General features: G+C 33.9%; 2 protein-coding genes across 2 annotated transcripts; one reads left to right on the plus strand and one right to left on the minus strand.

Moving 5' to 3' along the window:
* Positions 1–931: 931 nt before the first annotated feature.
* Positions 932–8,248, plus strand: LOC112523311 (enoyl-[acyl-carrier-protein] reductase [NADH], chloroplastic-like). Its single transcript, XM_025132849.1, has 11 exons — positions 932–1,167; positions 1,914–2,023; positions 2,912–2,967; positions 3,043–3,127; positions 3,886–3,933; positions 4,005–4,079; positions 4,565–4,676; positions 5,389–5,440; positions 6,254–6,363; positions 6,677–6,775; positions 7,819–8,248. The coding sequence occupies exons 1-11, from the start codon at positions 942–944 to the stop codon at positions 7,977–7,979; spliced, it is 1,134 nt and encodes a 377-aa protein (XP_024988617.1). The 5' UTR covers positions 932–941; the 3' UTR covers positions 7,980–8,248.
* A 454-nt stretch (positions 8,249–8,702) lies between these two features.
* On the minus strand, positions 8,703–20,298 carry LOC112522571 (obg-like ATPase 1). Its single transcript, XM_025131778.1, has 12 exons — positions 20,088–20,298; positions 19,424–19,591; positions 19,078–19,201; positions 18,751–18,842; positions 16,463–16,561; positions 13,335–13,448; positions 13,087–13,151; positions 12,095–12,211; positions 11,714–11,789; positions 10,401–10,493; positions 9,993–10,043; positions 8,703–9,063 (listed from the first exon to the last, which is right to left on the minus strand). The coding sequence occupies exons 1-12, from the start codon at positions 20,172–20,174 to the stop codon at positions 8,965–8,967; spliced, it is 1,185 nt and encodes a 394-aa protein (XP_024987546.1). The 5' UTR covers positions 20,175–20,298; the 3' UTR covers positions 8,703–8,964.
* Positions 20,299–21,410: the final 1,112 nt, after the last annotated feature.

Raw genomic sequence — 21,410 nt, forward strand, 5'->3', positions numbered from 1 at the left:
AATTTTTTTGTCTCTTAATGGTTCTAAAATGCTCTGAATGATTTTGCATCCTATGCCTCCTTTAAACATTCAGCGCCCTAATTTCATTGTAAACAATTACCAAACAATTATATTTTATTTTGCACTATATTATGAGAGTTTCTTAATCATTCTGACCATTTAATCATCCTGCACCAAACCATTCAACAACTACTAAACACCCATTCGTCACCGGAATGACATTAATTGTTACACTAAGGGGTCGTTTATCTAAACACTTACTCGGTAAGCACTTACCGATAAAATTCCACACTATCGCTTACTTACCAAGCAAGATTTTATTCACTAAAACGCACCGTATGCAACAATTTATCCCGGTAACCGCTAACTATGATAAGAGTCCTTGTCCTCACTTACCGGGTAAGTCTCTCGATTCGCGCTTTCGTTCTTACCGGTAAGATTCTTAGTCCTTGCCATATTCATCCGGCAAAATAAAGTGACTTGGTAAGCTCTTACCCGGATAAACGTTTGGTAAACGGCACCTAAGTCCACTTTTGAGGACATCAAATGTTGCATTAAACAACCACTAGTTTCACTTCAACAAGACACTCTAATTTATATTAAAATAGTGTTATAAATAGTAAAACGTCAAATTTGGTATCACACTATTCATTTAAACTGTTCTTTTTGTTAAAACTTACAACATGGTCGTTTACATTTGAGATTTATTTATTTTTAGTTTATTGTATTATATAATAATATTTTAATAAAAAATAATACAAACAACTCATTAGGGCAAATTGGTCATTTTATATAAGTCTTATCTGACAAAACGCTGAACAATTGTCCTATGTGCTTGTCTAGATGGTGCATGATTTCCAATGACATGTATGCAATGGATGTTGATGGTTGTACGGATTCATACTAATTCTAGAATGATCTATAGGTTTTAGTTTGTTGAAATGACGACGACAACAACAACTACCATCCAAATCGCTTCTTCTACTTTACCTTTTCCTCAAGTTTTCACGTCAAGTATTGCAACTTTCAGTAGTCGTGCACCGTTATCATTATCTCGGAGGATGACCTCCACCTCCGCTCCTTTGAGATTTCGAAGGATGATCACGAAAGCCAGATTTCATTCGAATGACGCAAAACCTCTCCCAGGGCTACCTATCGATCTCAGAGGTTTGCTTTCAGAATGTAAATGCCAATCTGTATAGGGTTAGCTTAACTGGTAATAAGATTTGGGCCTTTTGGGGATTTTTCACTGGTTCGAGTTTTGCAAGGCCACCAGTGGTTTTCCCGTCTCTGGGATTAGTCAAGGTACACGCAAGCTGGTCTAAACACCCACGATTAACAACAAAAGATGATCATTGCTGATAATATCTTTTGTGGACGAATTTTACGCTTAAGATAGCTGTTAGTGCGTAGACCAGATGAGACAAGACCGAACAAGAGAAAAACAACTTAAATTTTTTTCTAAAGAAAACAGTTCAGTTCTTCTTTGAAATGGTGCTAGAATTTTATCAGTTCTCCTCGCCGTTTTCTGTTCTTCGTATCGCCTATCACACTATTGGCTCTTGTCATCAATTCCCTTCTTTTTGATCTGTTTTTACGGGGTTACAAGTCGTTTTTCCACTTAAACCTTTCAAGTCAGTTACAAATATATATTTTTTGGTTAAATATGATGTAAGTAACCAATTTTTAAAAGTTCAATGATTTATTTTATTGAAGAAAGTTGTATAGGGCCTAAAACTTTCTAATAAAAAAATTTAATGGTTCTTTTATTCAAAAAAATAGTTGAAAGACTTGATCATTCAAAATGAGATAGTTCATTAGATTTTTCTGAACTTCTTTTTAAGAGCTAACTTATGATTAACTAAACTGATTTTTCTTAATAAACTAGCTTATGACTAACAAACGCTCTACAGGAAAGAGAGCATTCATTGCTGGTATAGCTGATGATGATGGATATGGTTGGGGGATAGCCAAATCTCTGGCTGTTGCTGGTGCTGACATCCTTGTTGGCACATGGGTTCCGGTATATACCTATTTATACCTTATCGGCATATTTAGATATACTAGAAGGGTACTTGTACAATGTAGCGAGATACATCTCGATTTTAGTGTTTCATTTTTTGTTGTCTTAGTCGATATTATAATACGGTTTTATGTGGTTTTTAGAAAGCGATAATGTTTTGTTTTTTGAATAAAATATAAATATGAAGATATCATAAAAAATTAAAAAAAATATTGATATTAGTATCAGACTAACTATTTAAAATTTCTCATTTTTTTATGTATTTCTTTAATTCATTTTTTTTATTTTTGGTTTAATAATATAATTTTTTATAAAGATAATAATTAAGTATTTTGTTAAAACTTAATGATTATCCTAATTATATTTTAGTTTTCTTTATATTTAAAATGCGATGTTTATCCTTTATTTGATTATGTTTATCTAAAGTTAGTTATACGAATTCAAACATGAAACTTTAATAAGTTGTATTTACACATAATTTACTTGTAATCTTGAATTTTAAGTAATATGCATCAATAAACAGTACTTCATGCATAAAAAATAGTTTTTAAGAGTTTTTATCAAATGTTTTATAATATATTATAGATAACATTAAATGAGATTTTAATTAAGTTCATTATATTTTTTCTTCGAGATATTTAACGATATTGACTTTAAATTAGTTTTGAGCTATTTTTTCTTTAATAGATTAAGAGGTCATGAATTTAATTAAAATCTCATTTAAGGTTATATATCTGAATGACCATAGATCCTCAACCTATTTACAGTGTATTCTAGTTTTACTTTTTTGGGGTAGAGATCATATCTGCATACGTCTCACCTTTTTCGGATAAAACATACTGGGTTTATTTGGTTTGGTCTGTCATTACTGACTGTTCACCTCTATAGGCACTTAATATATTCGAGACCAATATTCGGAGGGGGAAATTTGACGAATCACGCATGTAAGTGTGAATATTGTTTTTCGGTTATTTTAAGATAATATGGTGATCGATGATCAACCGATTTTGTTGTTTTAGGTTGCCAGACGGGTCTTTGATGAATATTAGCAAAGTATATCCCTTAGATGCACTTTATGATACTCCTGAAGATGTTCCTCAAGATGTAGGTTTCAAAGAATTCCTGCAATTTATACTGATACATCAAATAATTAACGGTTATAATTTTTCTAAAATAGAGTATTAAAAGTTAAAATCTTAAAAAAAAGTTTACATTCAACTCCAACATCTACTTTATTTTAACAATTTCAGCATTAATTATATTATTAAAATATTTTATAAATTCATCATTTCAATACACTTTATTAAAAAATTATAGCACATATAACCTCATTAGTAGAAACAATTAAGGGGAACCACAAGCGTGATGTCTGATTGGTTTGAGCTTGACTCCAAATGTCAAAATTACATGGAGGTCCCAGGTTCAAATCCAAAGAGGAATAAAAATCCCCTTGTGGCCACGGAGGTTCAAATGCGGTGAGTCCGGGCTATCTGCAAAGCAGGTGGTCGCCTTGGGATTAGTCGGCTCGCTTAGCGGGTTGGATATCCAGGTTAATAAAAAAACAATTAAGGGGGTGTTTGGGACTGCTTATTTGAAACAACTTATGTTTTTCCTACAAAAGTCTTTGTCAACTTGTTACAAGTTAGAATGATTTAACTTCTTCAAAAACTCTTTGTTACCGGTGCTACACCGGGGTAAGTCAATAAATTGTTTTTATAAGCAATCTCAAACACCAACATATTGCTAAAGATTTCTCTTTCAACTTTTTTCTATTTTAGCATAACTGTTGGAGAAAAAAAAAACTTCAAGATCTCTACTTTATCATAGCTGTTGGAGATACTCTAATCTGCTGGACTATGCAGGTGAAATCAGACAGGCGTTATGCAGGGTCATCAAAGTGGACCATTAAGGTATGAAATACCATAACATCTAGCTTTTCAACTAACAGTTAGCTTATATATCAATATTTTATGTTTTGTAGGAAGTGGCTGAATCAGTAAAAGAGGACTTTGGGAGCATTGACATCCTTGTGCATTCAATAGCCAATGCACCTGAGGTATGCTTCATTGCTTCTGGTGTTATTATTTCTCATTGTTAGGAATGATAGTTATAACCTATTTTAGTATAAACCATAAAGGTGGTGTTTAATTGGTTTGAGTTTGGCTCCAAAGGTCAAAAGTATCAAGAAGTCACAAGTTCAAATCCAATGAGGAATAAAAATCCCCTTGTGGCCACGGAGGTTCAAATGCGGTGACTCCGAGCTATCTGCAAAGCAGATGGTCGCCCTGGTTTTAGTCGGATCGTATAGCGGGTTGGATATCCAGGTTAATAAAAAAAAAAACCTATTTTGGTACATATCATCCTCACCAAGTGCTCAATCTATGTAAATCCATAGCTTGTATTAAAATACTGATTAAGTATTTGGGTTACCGGTAGATCCAGATTCCAACCTTCTTGCAGGTCAAAGATTGTATGAGTTTTGCCGTATGTAAAATATTATATGTTTAAAAACAAATTGTACTTATCGAGCTTGGTATGCAGATTAGCAAACCGCTCCTAGAAACATCAAGATACGGGTATCTTGCCAGCGTCTCTTCGTCAAGCTATTCGTTTGTATCTTTGCTCAAGCATTTTGTCCCGTTGATGAATCCGGGTATGATTCTCATCTTAATGTTCATTTGGAAGCCGTAAATATTCTGAGAACTATGAAAACTAACTATTGAAGAATGATTCTGATGAATAATGAAAATGCATGCTATTCATAGTGAATAATATTCATGAATATGTAAGGTATACGAATTATTTGTTCTCAAAATTACGTTTCCTAAACGAACATTCATCATACGCAATATCCATCCATATAATCCTTTGGGTAAGTTCATCTAATAGTTGTAAATACATTGAGAACCGTGAAAACTAACTATTCAATAATGATTTATGAATATCATGAATAACGAAAATGCATGATATTCATAATGAATAAAATTCTTAATTTAGCCGTTTAGGTATATTCGCTATTAATAATTCATAAATAGTTGATTTTCAAAATATTTACGATTGCTAAATGAACTTTTCTCGTACAACTTCATTTACACTTAACACAATAAGGGGCCGTTTTACTAAACGTTTACCTAGTAGTTGTTTACTGAGTCATTTTATCCTATCGGATGAACATGACAATGATTGATAATCTTACCCGGTAAGAGTGATGACAACCGAGAGTCTTACCTATAAGTGAAAGTAACGATTCCTACCTGACAAACGATAAACAAAAAAATATTACATACAATGTCATTTTAATAGATTAAAATCTTACCCAAGAAGTAAAGATACTATTTGAATTGAGCTTGATTCTCATGTCGCAGGTGGTGCTACAATTTCTCTGACTGCCTTTGCTTCTGAAAGGGTCCTGCCTGGGTAAATTTTTAGAGTAAATTACAGTTTTAGTCCCTTCAGTTTGTTAAAAATGTCGATTTGGTTTGTAATTCATTATTATTTCCGTTACTGAGGTTAACTCCTGTCTTTAAGTATAAAGGGAAAAAAAACAACAATAAATTGTAAATCACAAGAACCGAAAACAACTGTATATTGTAAATAATAAAAACAAAAATAATAATAAACTATAAACCGTAGAGATGAAAATTGCAATTTCATATGTACAAGGACTAAAATAACAATTTACTACAAACCACAGGGACAAAAGAATGTAATTCATTATTTCTTTAATTTTTTGAGTAAACTACAAATTTAGTCCCTGTGATTTGCAAAACATTTGGATTTGGTCCCTTCTTCTAACGGCCGTTAAAAAATCCAATTAATTGAAAACCTTTTTCGTCCTTCTATCGATCTTGTTTCTTTTTCCTGATCAAAATCGATTTTATGATTTTGGTCTGTGTGTTAAAATCTGTTGATAAATGAACCCCAATTTGTTGACTGGGCGAACAACCCAACCCTTGGAACATATTACAGCTCGATCCATTCGTAAGTACATTCGATCTAATAAGTACCTTACATTTGATTGGATAAAGGGCAAAAATTGATAAAAACGGACGAAAATGCTCCTCACTTATTGGAAGTTTTTAACGGCCATTAGATCGAGACTAAATCTGAACGTTTTTACAAATCATGACAACCACCTTGTAATTTCAAAACTGTAGGGGACAAATAGTATTATTTTCAACACCAAATTTGTAGTTCACTCTTAATTTTTCGGCATTTGGAGCTTGTTAGATATGGTGGAGGTATGAGTTCAGCCAAGGCTGCTTTGGAGAATGACACAAGGGTGTTAGCATTTGAAGCTGGAAGAAGACATAGAATCAGAGTTAACACCATATCTGCAGGTATACAGCAGTACAGTAGAATCACATTTTCATTACGAACCAAAGAACCATTGAGGTTGTGCCACATGTCCATATTCATCATGAATAATGAACCTGAATCTTTTACAGTTTTTCATGATGAAATTTTGCTCTGGACATGTGGCATGCTTTCGGTAGTTCTGCAACTCACGATGGAAATGCGGTCATGAACAAAACGATGCCCCCTGATATTGATGATCATAGGACAAAACGTATCTGGTTTCACAAAGCTTAAATGGTAGAAATCGTGTTTGGTTATGATGCACTAACGCATCATAAGGATGTAATGTAACAGGACCACTAAGAAGTCGTGCTGCCAAGGCAATTGGTATTATTGATATGTTGCTTGATTATTCATTAATGAATGCACCGATGCAGAAAGAATTATTAGCAGGTCTGTCTGAATCTCCCTCCCTGTGTTTTATGTGATAATTATATCAACAACTAAAGGTGGACCTATTAAGTCTCAAGCAGGTCCCATTCACCAGCTCAACTTATTTGCATAAATAGAATTTTGTATGGTATAAAAGGTGCACCAGCAAAAGTTTAAAAATTGCTCTAAGATATTAAAAAATACAAGAAACATTAAACTGAAAAAGGTCGGGCGAAATCAACCAAACACCTGAGAAAAGTCTCTCCTAATCAAATCCAAAAACTTCAAAAAATTCGTCGAAACGGTGGGATTTGGCTAAAACACATTTGACAACTTTACAGGTCTTTGATCCACCTTAAAGGTGCACACGCACAACAAAAATCTTGGATTTGTCACTGATTTGAGCAACATTCGTGGATGCAATGTTGCTCCAGTTATTATATTAGAAACAAATTTTATTATATCGTTGATCCTACGTTTTTTTTTTAATTATATAATATTTATATACGGTAAATAGAGCAAATAAATTTACACACCCTACGTTTTTTGAACCCTTGACCTCGTAGGAGGCCAAAAACTCACATACCGTTGACCGTTGGTGAGGTTTGAACCATTGTTTACAGCTTAATGAACTTAATGAGCCTCGTAGCTTATTCAATCGTAGCTTAATGATCTTTCGGGGGAAGTTTTATGCAGAAAGCCAAGTTTTTTCCAAAGTTGTCCCTCCCAATGAAAAAAACACGTTCCTTCAATCAATGAAAGAACTCTCCCAAACAAAAACCTTCTCAATCTAAACATATAGATTATTCCATATAAAAACTTAATGGAAAACCAACCGAACATCCCTACATTGGTCCATGATGGTGACTTGGTAACCCAAGGGAGGGTTGGTGATTTATGCCGACTCAAACCACACTCTTATCCAATTAGTGATTATCCTATTTGTGTTGATAAACGACCCCTTATCCATCATATATGTGATCGGGAGTCCGTGACTGTGTGTGTGTGTGTGTGTTTTTCCTTATTATGTTGTATCAAAATCATGAAACAAACCATGTAAACAGAGGAGGTGGGAAACGCAGCTGCTTTTTTGGCTTCACCACTGGCTTCAGCCATCACGGGGACAGTCTTGTATGTAGACAATGGTCTGAATGCAATGGGAGTTGGAGTTGATAGCCCTGCTTTTAAGGATCTAACCATCCCAACACAAGACAACAAAAGTTAGGAGCTTCATTTATTTTCAAATAAAAACTGTAATTGCCTTGTTCGAACAGCTTTTGTTTGGGAGCCTCGACTCGACTCTCGAGACCAAAAATAAACCGTACGGTCAGCATTGTGAGCCTGTATGGTGTAGCAAGGATGAAAGCTATCAACTTTTTTCTACAAACCTGTTTGTATCCATTGACGTATATTAATATTATAAACTGATGAAAATACGATGATCCTTTATTCGATTCGTTTGATATCCGGCATGAAAAATAGCACCTACAGGTACCCATTTGGCCTTTATTGAACAGTAAAGGGAGTTTGTTCACGGGCGGAACAAAGTCTATTCCAGCTGTGAGGCTCACTAGGCTTGGACTACTGTTCTCGAAGAAATGGGCGGGCCAGACTGACATGTGAAAATTAGTGGGGGCGGGTAAGGGCAAGTTTCCAAGCTGTAAAAAGGGCTTGAGTTTACTATTTAGGCCAGGCCCAGCCCAAGCTCGCAAACGATAGGCTGTTGAGAGAGGCAAGAGGCGTGTGTTTTACCCCCTAGTGTCTTTTTTTGGACTTAATGTCAACAAGGGCTATTTTTTATCTGTGCGAATAAGCCCCAAGTAAACACACTATTTTGGCTGTGCGAATAAGCCCATTTATTGATTAAGCTCATTAAGTCCTGAGTAAACACACCCGTAGCCATATATCTCCCTAGAAAGCAGGATATAAAAGGTGGAAGGATGTGTTGTTTCTTACATGAACTCATTAGTGATGGCATGCATCCCATTCTCTATTTCATATAAATATTCAGAATGTTGCATCATCATCTTCAAAACAAAGGATTACAACTTATATCAAAGGAAACATTAGAGCCAAAAAACCCTGTTTCTAAATACTCGGATACAAAGTTGGTACATTTTCCAAATAAAATGGATGGATAGCAAGCGGATCAAATGAAAATCCTCCCGGCGGATTGATTTTGTTTCCAGAACAACAGGGAGAGACTTACCTCACTTCTTCCCACCACCGGAGACGTTAAATTTGAAAAATATTATATCACCATCTTGGACCACGTAAGTCTTTCCCTCCTGCTTGTACTTGCCAGCAGCCTGCACATACAAAATCCAACATTTTCATGGACGCCATCAAGAGAAACATGACCCGAGAAGTATAACTTAGTTCTTGAAATAGAGGCGGTAGTCACATGTAGAGTTTTTCTGACATTGGTGAATGTTTAACCTCTTGTACACGATCAAAAATGCTTCTTATCGTTAGTTCTATCATCTAATACATATTTGTTCAAAATAAACCAAACTAGAGGTATTCGTTTGAGGGATTGGGCTGAGCACCGACTAGGTAACTTATTTTTTGTCCAACGGGCCTAATATAGCAAACCCAAGCCAATTCTTGCAGGCTTGATAACTTTCACCGTATGCGCCCTACAAAAGGACTGGGTTTTCCCACAGGTTAACAGCTCTAAAAACCTTTTACATTTAAAATTGAGATTCAGAGACTTACTATGACAAAGAATATATGGTATATATTTGGGAGGTGACTGGTAAGCCAGTCAAGTGGGCTTCTAAAGTTTTTATAACAAAAAAAAGTAATACAGTTTAGTTATATATAAAATTTAATTAGTTATAAAAAAATAAACACACATGGTGACGGGTGTGCCTGTCCAAAAGAAAAGTTCATCGCTTGGACCCGCAGAATTTTGCAAGAGTGGTTGTCCAAGCCTGCTTTACTAACGGGCAGGTCTAGTGGGTTGTACTTTCTGTGAACAGCTCTAAACCAAACGTATATCCCACCAAGAGGTAGGTCATACCAACCCCTAGGGATGGAGAGGTGGTTCCCGTGAATGCTCACCGACTTATAGAACATATGTGTTCAAAATGTACATTGTAAATACATGATTACACATGTCACAATGTACAACTTGTAAATGACCATACTTCCTGCATAATTTCTCTTCTATTATCAAACAACTGCCACGTGAGACACATGAAAACGAATATATTTTATCGCATATAGAGAATACCTTTACAGCAGGCTCACTTCCGAGCTCTTTAAGATCCTCAAACTTCATTACCTGTAACATATCAAGTGAGTTCTCATATCTTCAAGGTTGATACTTGAAAGATACAGGAATATAACTTAGGTATAAGAAAGCAGGTCATCACATCATTTGTCTGTGTACATTATCTAATATATATTTAACCTCCCATTTATCGATTATTGACTTGTTAATTGACAATTTCCTGTAAAAAGAAATACCAATACAAGATTTCCTACTACTTGAGAATTTTCTGGGTGATGCCTCAAAATCAAGAATGCAGAAACACAATTCAAGCATATAAAAGAACAGTTGCAACCATTAATGGAAAACATGTTATAAAATATCAGAATCTGACTTCATTTTCTAAAAAATTATGAGATTGAAGGTAACCTCAGCACATATAAATCCTCTTTCGAAATCAGTATGAATTGCTCCTGCAGCTTGAGGAGCCTTGGTCTGCCTTCGAATTTGCCAGCATTTCACCTACACGAAAACCGGGAACATCAACTTTAGATTAGATACATGTTGCAGGAATCAAACTTTAGCAAGACGTTAAACATAAACCTACAGGGACCGACTAACTTCCACAAGGAACATTATGACGAAAGTAAGAGAAATGTAACTGGTGTTTCCTAGTTTTATGGTAAACCACTTGTGTATCTGGGCTATGTTTGGCAAAGTAGCTGATAAGCTACCTGATGAACAAATCATGTTTGGCAAAAACTAGATGATAAACATGTAAAATGACCAAAAAGGGCGTCTTGAAAAATTAGTCAATCACAATATTTTATAATATAATTAAAACAAGTATTTAATAATATAATATATTAATACAAACAAGATAGTAAAGAAAAATTAAAATAATATAATATATTAATTAAAAGAATTTTAAATTGATTATTATATATATTATAAATTTTGGATTTGTTAAAACAAATTTTACCAAAAAAATCTATACTAATGTATGATTTTAAATAACCATTACATATAATATGAATAAAAATAAAATTGGTCAAAATCCCATATCCTAATTAACTAGTTATTTTCAAAAACTATAATTAATAATTAAATTAAATATTTATTAAAATCATTTAACACAATTTTATTATCTATGAAACAAAATAAGTATAACTTTAATTTTAATGTAAATTACATAAACATAATTAGAATTGTTATATTTTATTTTTGATACCTAAATATATTGCATAATAGTTATAAAATAATATAAAAATAAATGATATGATTGATAATAATTCTAAATAATTAATATTAATGTATAATTAAAATTAATTCATAATTTTATTTTCAACTAACATTAATTACTATTAATTAATATTTATTAATATCAGTGATGATGATTTTTTTTTTATCAATAATTAATTTTTATTCATAATTAATAGTAATAAATAAAAATTAATATTAATGAGGGTTATAATTGGAAAAGTGTCAAAAAGCTGCTCATAAGCTATTCCAACTGGTGTTTCAATAAGCTAGCTTATAAAACGTGTATAAAAAAAATAAGCTAGCTTATGTTTGCCAAGCAATGCCTTAAGAAATGCATGGAAATTGAAAAGAAAGAATATAGTAGAACTGCAAGAAGCCCTGCTAAATAATCTGTTTGTTGTCAACAGAAACTGAATTGTATGAAACACCATCAGTTGTTTTCCGCTTATTAGAGAAGGCAAAGGACAAAAAGACATCACCTCGTCAGGGCCAGCAGTGAAAAAATATATAAGGTTGATAGCAGAGAATCCAGTCTTTATAATCTTTGGAAGAGCACTGTGTCACAAAAAAGAATCGAGTTACATCTGTTTTTGTCAATTGAAGATCTTCATATATTCACAGTATTTCACCATTGGAAATATTAGAACTGAGGACAGTAGCATTAAATGATGGTTATATACAAAGGTTCAAGCAGGATCAAAACTCAAAACATGTACGCATATGAAATCCGAAAAATACCTATAATAAGATATTGCAATAAAATCACAAATACCCAACAAGTAAGCAAAATACTGTTTGTAAAGCTGGTAAAATGCATGATTGAATTATCCGATGTTCAACAAAACCCGCTCTGAACTGACCTTTGTGTCTTGTTCTCCTCGCAGTATTTAGCTACCTCATCTTCTGGCAGATCAGCAAGATTTCTTTCCAACGCACAGCTGAAAGGAATAATTGGCTCACCCCCATGCTCTTGCACCCTACAAAAAGTAGTATGTTGAAACTTATAGTGTAGATTTTCAGATCAAGAAAAGATATGTTATAAGCATTGTAGAAACTCTATGAAATGCTTGGCTATCAATCAAAAGTTTAATCACCAACAATTTCAATAATTTGAACTAGAAATTGACCATCATTTAAATACAAAATGGCATGTAATTTATAACAAGCACAAATGCTGAATTCATTTTGAAAATAAAAGAAAATAGTATTTAAGTATTCCCTCTACAAACCTTGAATATTGTTATGAAAACTGAATTTTTTTAATCCACCCTCACCCCCTTTTACCCCTGAAACCCATTCATATAAGACAGGAGCATTTACGGACTTGGTAATTTTAATCTTCCTAAACCTGATAGTTCTAAAATGAAATCAAAAGAAATGTTAGTAAAGCCCCCCTCCCCCCCCCCCTTCTGACCAAAAGTTCCTTCATATAACATAAATGAGTATTTACAAGCTTCTTCATATAACTCTATGCCTCTGCACCTTCTTCAATTTCTACTGATTGCAAAGAAGATCTTGGAAGTAGACTAAACTGAATGGGTCTTCCTCACAAGAAAGCTGTATTAATTATAGGATGCACCATTTGCAGCATGAAAGTTCTCACCTCAGATATGGGGGTGCGTATAAGTGAGTGTGGACATATTTTTAAATCCTTGATTTGTTGCATGGTATGTTCTAGAAAACTCCTTAAAGTACAATGAGAAAATCCAATCTGTATTTATAATTGTAGAACAGTAAAATCCAGTTTCTAATATGCTTTTAAAATGAATGCAAGTGAATTCCAGTGTCCATATTCTAAATGTCTTCCTAACGAATATCCCTCATAAAAATGTAACAAGTAAATTAAACATACCAAGCATGAATCTTGGGTAGAAACTTGTTCTTTTTTCTCTGATAGTCTTTCTCGTTCATATTGACCTGCACAAGAAAGTATCACTTATTTAAAGCCAAACAAACAGAACTCACCAGTTTCAAGAAATATTAAAGGGTAAAGCAAGTAACTGGGACACCTATAATCTGCATAACAATTAATTCGTGGACCAAGGCATTCAAGGAATACTTTGTTCAAATAATACACATTGCCAAAACACATGGATTTACCAGATAAACAACCGGTTTTGCAGTGAGCAATTGGAAAGTGTTCAAAATTTCAATATCTGCTGCTTTCCAGTCCCCCAACCGGATATCTTTTTCACTCTCGAGCCAGGCTTTGACCTGTAGAAAACCAAGCACAGTTATTGTCCATACACTTGCCTTAGAAAACGTACAAATAGAAAAAAGAAAAATCAGAAGTACTTCGATTAAGAAAGATACAATGTTTGTCAAGCCATAAAATTCTTTTGGGATGGAAGTTTGCCATTCAAACACAAACAACAGTCCAATATTAGCAGAAACTTGTAAGCAATTGCAGCATAAGAGAGGTGATGTTATAGCCCCTTTGCTCGGAGAGGAAGGGAATCTTTGTGAGGAGAGGGGCTACCACAACAAAAGTTATCCCCTTGCAGGCACTAGCAATGAGTTTTGACCTTTTCTCTTCTATAATTCACATATAATGTAGCAAGCATATATTTCCAACAGCCTAAATGACGAGATTGTGTGACCTTACAAACATTCGCACAGAAAATGTATCTCATATTTATATAAGCAATGTATCTTAATAAACTAGCTTGGTTGGATGTGAGTAAACCCATCTCACAACTTTTGCAACGCATATGCTTTGACTCAACAAGGTACCTGAAGTTAATGAGAATTCATTGATTCCAACTTACAGAATTGTACAAGATGATATTATCCAAGAGACAAGTGGAAATTGTTGTGGAAAGAGAACCATATTTTACAAGGGCGGTAGACGGTAGTAATTTTTTAAGAATGGCAAGACTTTTTAGTCACTACTATGGTAATCCTTACATCGACAATATTGTTAATTACGGCAAGCCAAAAGTTCCTTGGATCCACCATCATGTCCCCATATTTCTTATATCCTGTGTACTTACTTTTATTGATGTGCATGTACATCTAAGAATAAAAACAATTGTCACAATAAAAGGAACTTAGCAACAACCTAAAAGGCATGCACAAGGTCACCACATAAAGTACAATCCAATGAATGATACCAATATAACAATAGGTTAATGAAGTTCAAAAATTACTGAAAATGACAAAAAAAAACATAAATAGCTCAAAAGTGCAACCTAGTGCAGCTCTATAATTTAGGGTTTAATTGTAATTTCTATAGCTAGATTTGAAAATTCAATATATTTAAGTAGCATCAAATCAGTGTCCAGGAGATATTATCAGAACTACCTCTGCTTACTTCTGCACCCTATAAATATTGAAAAGGGAGTATGGTTTCTCCTGGCCAACAAAATGGAAAAAGAACAACAATAGAAAAAACCAGTCCGTAATCCGAACTGAGGAAAACTTGAAGCCCGTATAGAGGAACAGCATAGTTCCAGAATCACCACTGACCAGAGTTTATCTTCTTCTACTAGTTCACTTTTAAGATTTGCTTTGGGATCAAGAAAACCTGTCCTTGGAGAAGAAAGATTTCTCTGGTGCTAATGATGGAATAAATTCTTTCTTATTATATCTGTAATTGGCAGCAAGTGTAGGTAAACGTGTTGCAACATTACCCGAACATATATCCAAATTTCCAGAATTTACCCATATTTCAAATGATATACGCATAATAAATGTATTTGAAATAATATATTATGAAAAAACAATATATGCATGGCTGGAGCCGACATGCTGTTACTCAACCATCTAGAATGTACCCACATTTCTTAGATTGCAATGCTTGTGCAAATTCCTTATGTTATATATATATACACACACACACACACATATAGGGGTGGTTTATTATGCAACCTACCAATGCAACCTCATCCTATCCCTTCATTATTTCATCTGCAGTTAAGATTTTATGTATGCAGAAGTAATTAATAATAAATATTCTAAAATTTAATTTTAAAAAATGAGAGGCATTCAGGTGTATTTAGGGGGAAAATACATTCAAACCTGGTTTAATAGACGATGAAGACGATGAATATTGTGAAACCAAAGACTCCTCACGTGTTTTCAGCTACAGGAGCACTGCCATTTAAACCTGGTTCATTTGTGTTTGTAGTATTCATGAACCTACTGTTGTATATTTCATGAACCTATAGAAATAAGTGTTGTATGATTCATGAAGCAAAGGGGATATGAAAAGGTCTTAGACTGAGTATATGGGTCCTACGGTGAACAACTGTTTCATAGACCAATGTGATGACCTTTATATATGTTTCTCCAGGGTAATGAACTCTATTTCATAGGTATGTCCACTGTTTCAGAATTCATTAATGAATTCCATTTCATTGGTGTAACCACTATTACATATCTGGGCCAATGAACTCTTTCATAATAAATGCGATTGAATGAACTCTAAAAATCACGACTATGGAAGACTCATATGGAAGAATGCAATGAGTGGAAGAAACATACTAGGAGAGAAACATACAATTTAAAAGTTACAATCCAATATTAAAATAAAATAAAATGTAATCCGTTAAAATTTCTTGCTTAATTTAAATAATAAAAAATGTAGCAAGTATTTAAAAGCGTGACTGGCCGAAACTACCCTGGAAACAAAAGAGAAGGGAAAAAAGGACAGCCCAGATGAGGTTGCATTGGTTGTACAAATGTAATAGGTTGCATTTTGAAACGTCCTCTCCATCTATCTATCTATCTATCTATCTCTCTCTCTCTCTCTCTCTCTCTCTCTCTATATATATATATATATATTGCTGAAAACCTTTGTGAATAGTACAAAAGGTGTTAAAGCAGGTTAAGCATCCTTTCTATATGAGAAGTTGAAATGAAATGAAAGTGAATACCAAAAACAAGGTCAGTTTGTGACACCCGATTCAGAACAGATCACCATTTGACAATATACAACTGTGCCTGGTACTACTACTGTGCTACCAATGATCTTTTATACAAATCTCTGTAACGCAACCTTGTGAAGTTCTCATATCAGGTAAACCAAAAAGGCAAGAGCAATAGAACTAATTGTGTGATTGAGAACATCAAGAAAACTATATATGACTTGACAAGAATTATATCGGGCACAATAATAAAACAATTTTCGTCTAGAGATCAGCACAGCAGATGCACATGAACTGCAAAGGGAACAATATTTTAATAAGAGAATTTAGCAATTAGCATTAATGAATATATGAAGTTACCTTCACACACAATTCAAGTTCTACTTTCAACTGTTTGTCATTGCTCCTCTTCATGCTCTTTTCAAGATCTTCAATCTTTCTTTCCATGAATTCAATATCCTTTACCACAGAACAACCAATATTAAGCATCCATATCCCACAATAAAAAAAGCGCTGAAGCACAGTTCTCTAACTAGGTATCAGATGTAGATAAAACATAGAGAAACTGAAAGACAATACATTATCTTTGTGTTAAAAGAGAAGAAAAATAGATCAACTGTGAGGACCAAGTGTGTGAACCAATAACTTGTGGTAGTACTACTCTTAAAGTTCCTTCAGTTTATAACTGTTGTAGAACAATAACACTTGTGAATTACGTTCTACACACTAGTGCTAATTTCACCTTCTCACATATTTCGCAACAGAGATATTTCTTTTCTAATCATTAACTACTTGCAGAATATTTTTACATGCTCAAATTTACTAAATCCATGTAGCACTATAGCTTCCAGACATTATGATCGGTAGTTAAAAAACTGGTTCAAAATGGCATTAGTCAATTACAGGTAAGAAAACTTAGATCCCTATGCATCACTAAAACACACGGCCTGCTTCCACTTAATTATTATAATCATTCCAGTACACACAGTATTTATATACACTCTACCGATTGCACTTGCTACACATGTTAACTTCGTACCGTCGCAATTTATCATCAAATCCCATAGATATATATATGAACTCACCTACAAAGCCATAACAACTTTGAATGTTCAACTACATTCTATCTGCTGGGAAGAAGACAAAGAATAGGTAGAAAAGAGGGTAGTATAAGAGACTTGGGATAGTTCTAATCATCTGATGCAAGATGAAAAAAGAAGGGCGATAGATAGGGGAAGAGAATGGAAATGTGAGAAACACCTTGGTTCCAATGTGTAGTTCCATGTGGTACATCTTTGGGGCATTGATGTGAATAGTTAACAACACGTATCACACATGAAGCACATTCCACCACCGACAATGATCAATACCCATACTATCGATTTGCCATAAGAAAATTAAGTCCAGATATACTGCAACTAGGAAACCTAATCCTTCCCAAATCTACTACTACCACTAAAATGATTAAATAAAAGAAAGGGTATACATCATTTGAAGAGCGACAACATCCACTCCTCAGAGAACAATAAATACTTGCCTAATCAAACTACGTCGATCACCTGCACCAAAAATATTTGAGCTCAGGTCTAAACTATACTTTTCAAATATACTATCTGTTAAAACATACATTCCTAATGTAACCTTCTGTAATTTCCCACAATGCCCTTTCTGTCATCCCCATCATTATCTCACCAGGTATTTTGTAGTGCATACATTTAAAGACAGGGTGCCAACCGAATGACTGCCAAGAAGCTCACTCCACTTGGTCCATACTTGACGATAATAAAACTTACTGGATTGTCGTAGTATAGAGCTTTTACATGTTAGGAGTATCAAAAATCCATAAAAAAAACGATGTGTAACAAGAGAGTGTTGAGGCATCAATCAACGTCAACGCCATGGCAGTTAAATGCAGTGGTAGCAGCCATGCTACTATCACTATATCACATAAATCAGAAGTTCATAAAGATTTTAGGGGAATTAAGGCATCACCACTCATGTGTTGTGTACAGATATGCATGGAAAAAATAAAGTGAAAGCAAATGGGCAAACATGTATGCATAAATTTTCACCCGAGTCATCAAGATAGATAGCAATACAAGGTAAAAAAAAGTTGAACAGAGAATTGAACATCATAATACATTTTGAACATCTAATAACAATTCACGTGCCTACACCATAAACAAGATCTACTCCTTACATTAAGATATAAATTACTCAAATTAGATACAGGAGAAATCTTATTAAATGTTAGACTTGCACCATTTTCCCTATGTAATATGGTTTCAACAACTATAGAGTCCTAACCCATTGTAAGCAAGACAAATATGAAATCCACCTATTTTCCCACCTTCACCTTGAATAATCATCTTCCATGAACGGCATGAACTATGATTAAAACATGAATTATTCCATAAGAGTCCAATACCGCTTAAATGTATTGAAGTACAGTAAAAGATGTCATCATTGATCATTATGCAATTGTCAGCTAGTAAATGCTACAAACAGCTGATGCCCTAGGTGTTATTAAAAGGAAGATAGTTAATCTTGTACTACTCGTCAATCAAGAAATGCACAAAACAAAGGCACTCTACGTATCACATAACAGAAAGATAGAGATGTGACCACTCAAGGATTTTAGAACACACCTTCAGCCGTAATTCTGCAGTTATCACTTCTAAATCTCTTACAGGATCCACAGAGTCATCAACATGTATAATATCTGGGTCTTCAAATGCACCTATTATATAAAAATATACAACAAGAAACGTACTCACACCTCAAAAACAAATAAACAAAAGCACAACACGAAAAGAAAATAAGTAGCAAAAAAATATGACATGTAATGTCTTGAATTTCGGTTCCCTCTCCCAGAAACTTTTTTGTAAGCTAAAAATAAACACGTATTGTAAGATTTACAGAAAATCCATATGACCTGAAAATTGGTTTAAAAGGACTACAAAATGCAATCTTACGTAACACATGGAATATGCCATCAACAGCACGAATGTGAGATAAGAAATTGTTTCCAAGCCCTTGTCCTTCATGAGCGCCTTTAACCAACCCAGCAATGTCATGTATCTCTAAGAATGCAGAGACCTGTCCAGCAAAGCAAGAGTAAATAAATGCGCCAAAACAATTTAGTGTGGAGATGAAGAGCACATCATCAAATAAATAAATTCTTTTGGCATTCAAATGGGCAATTTGGCAACTCCATGATGTTGATGCTTTGACATGGAATAGTACATAACTCAATATTCAGACAAGGCAAGCACACTAAATTACACATGACTTTGTATAGAAGCAGAGCATATATATTACCTCACTCTTTGGCTTGAATAGTTGACAAAGCCACTCAAATCGCTCATCAGGAATATTGACACGTGCCTCATTAGGTTCAATGGTACAAAATGGGAAGTTCTCAGCAGGAATTGACAACTTAGTGAGAGTGTTGAAGAGAGTAGATTTCCCAACATTAGGCAATCCAACCTGAAATCAGTAGTAAACAACAGCATGAGTCCATATCCTAATGACAGTAGAGGTGCAGTGTAACCCTTTTCGACAGAAGCTGGCCCGTTTAAACTAGACACTTGTCCATCAATCAATTGATTTAGGCAATGTAATTCCTTATTAATTCAATAATATCAAAAACAGTTTACATCGTAAAAATCCCAGATCCTAGTACAATGGTCGAACTGAGGCAAGTAAACCACAATTCGAGAATCCAACACATAAACCCCAAGCTGTGATCTTCTTTACTAGTAACAATATCGTCTATGCTTCCTATTTACGATACTAATGAAACCAATAGCTAAAGCCGGAAGTTTATGATCTCAAATGATAATCCCAGACATCTACTTTTCTATAAAAATGGGAACAAAGTCATATTGATTTGTACTATATCAGATTAAAAAGTGTAAAACAAGATACAAGAATCAAATAATCATCGTGATTCATGCCAGATAAAAAGTTGTAAGGAACTAACAATCCCAATCTTCAGATGCGATGAGAATCGACCAAGAATGGGCCTTTCTACGGGTGCTTCCTTCGATTTCGCAGCCTTTGGCGGCATGGCTCCTTTTACAAACAGAATCGATAGAAGCACTGGAGCAGGAGCGAGACTGCGTTCAAAGATTTATTTAGGGTTTATAAAACGAGTCGACATTTGCATCCGACCCTATAAATATGAATGGGCATGATATACGAGGAGGGGGGGGATCTATTTTCTTAACTTTAGATTAGAATAAATTACATTTCTAGTCCGTGTGGTTTGTTTGAGACTAGTCTTGAATTAGTTTATTACACCATCTGTATAAGTATCTATGTTATTTTATAAAGTATTTGATAAAAACTTTTAAAAATCAGTTTTATGTATAACATATTGTTTATTTATGTATGTTATTTAAAATTCAGGATCACAAGTAAATTATTCGTAAGTATAACTTATTAAAACTTTATTTTTGAATTTGTATAATTAACTATATATAAACATAATCAAATATGGGATAGACATTTAATTTTAAATATAAAAAATCTAAAATATAATTATGATAATCATTAGTTATAACAAAATATTGAATTATTATCTTTATAAAAATTATACTATTAAATGATAAATAATAAATTTGATACTAATATCGATATTATTTTTTTCAAAATTTTTTGATATATTAAAAATTTTATTTTGTTCAAGAATAAAAAAATATTATCGTTTTCTCAAAACCGCTAAAAACGTAATATATCTACATAGATAAATAATAAAACGAAACATTAAAATTGAGATATATCTCGTTATATTATGCGAGCACCCTTCTAGTTATGTAAAAACGTATCTCCCGAGTTGCTTCTTCCAACGTAATCAAAAAGTTATTGTTATATCGGTTAAGTTAGGGGCATTTTTGTCTTTTAACATTTTCAGTCTTTTCCTACTAGGACCAAAAAATGTAATAATCTCTAGTATATATTATCAATTTTCTTTATTTATTAGTATTAATTATGGTTATATATACGTATATTAAATGCAAACACAGCACCCCACGTCCCTACGCAATCCCACCCCTCTCCCTCCACATTCCTTGTGTCACGAAGATGTACCTCTATCGCTACGACCCCTAATGACTACAGTCTATCTCTCATGCACAAAATACATTTGTACAGTATACACTTGCAGTCACAAAGACGGTTGAATGAAGTCCCTAACCCGTCTGTTAACTGTTTTATTTTTGTCACGAGCCTCTACCTTCATTTTCATCATCGACCTCTGCCTCCATTTTCGTTAGTTAGCGCTTTCCCCTCCCTTTTCGTTGTT

This window comes from Cynara cardunculus (assembly GCF_001531365.2).
Source record: "Cynara cardunculus var. scolymus isolate 2C chromosome LG 12, CcrdV1, whole genome shotgun sequence".
NCBI lineage: Eukaryota > Viridiplantae > Streptophyta > Magnoliopsida > Asterales > Asteraceae > Cynara > Cynara cardunculus.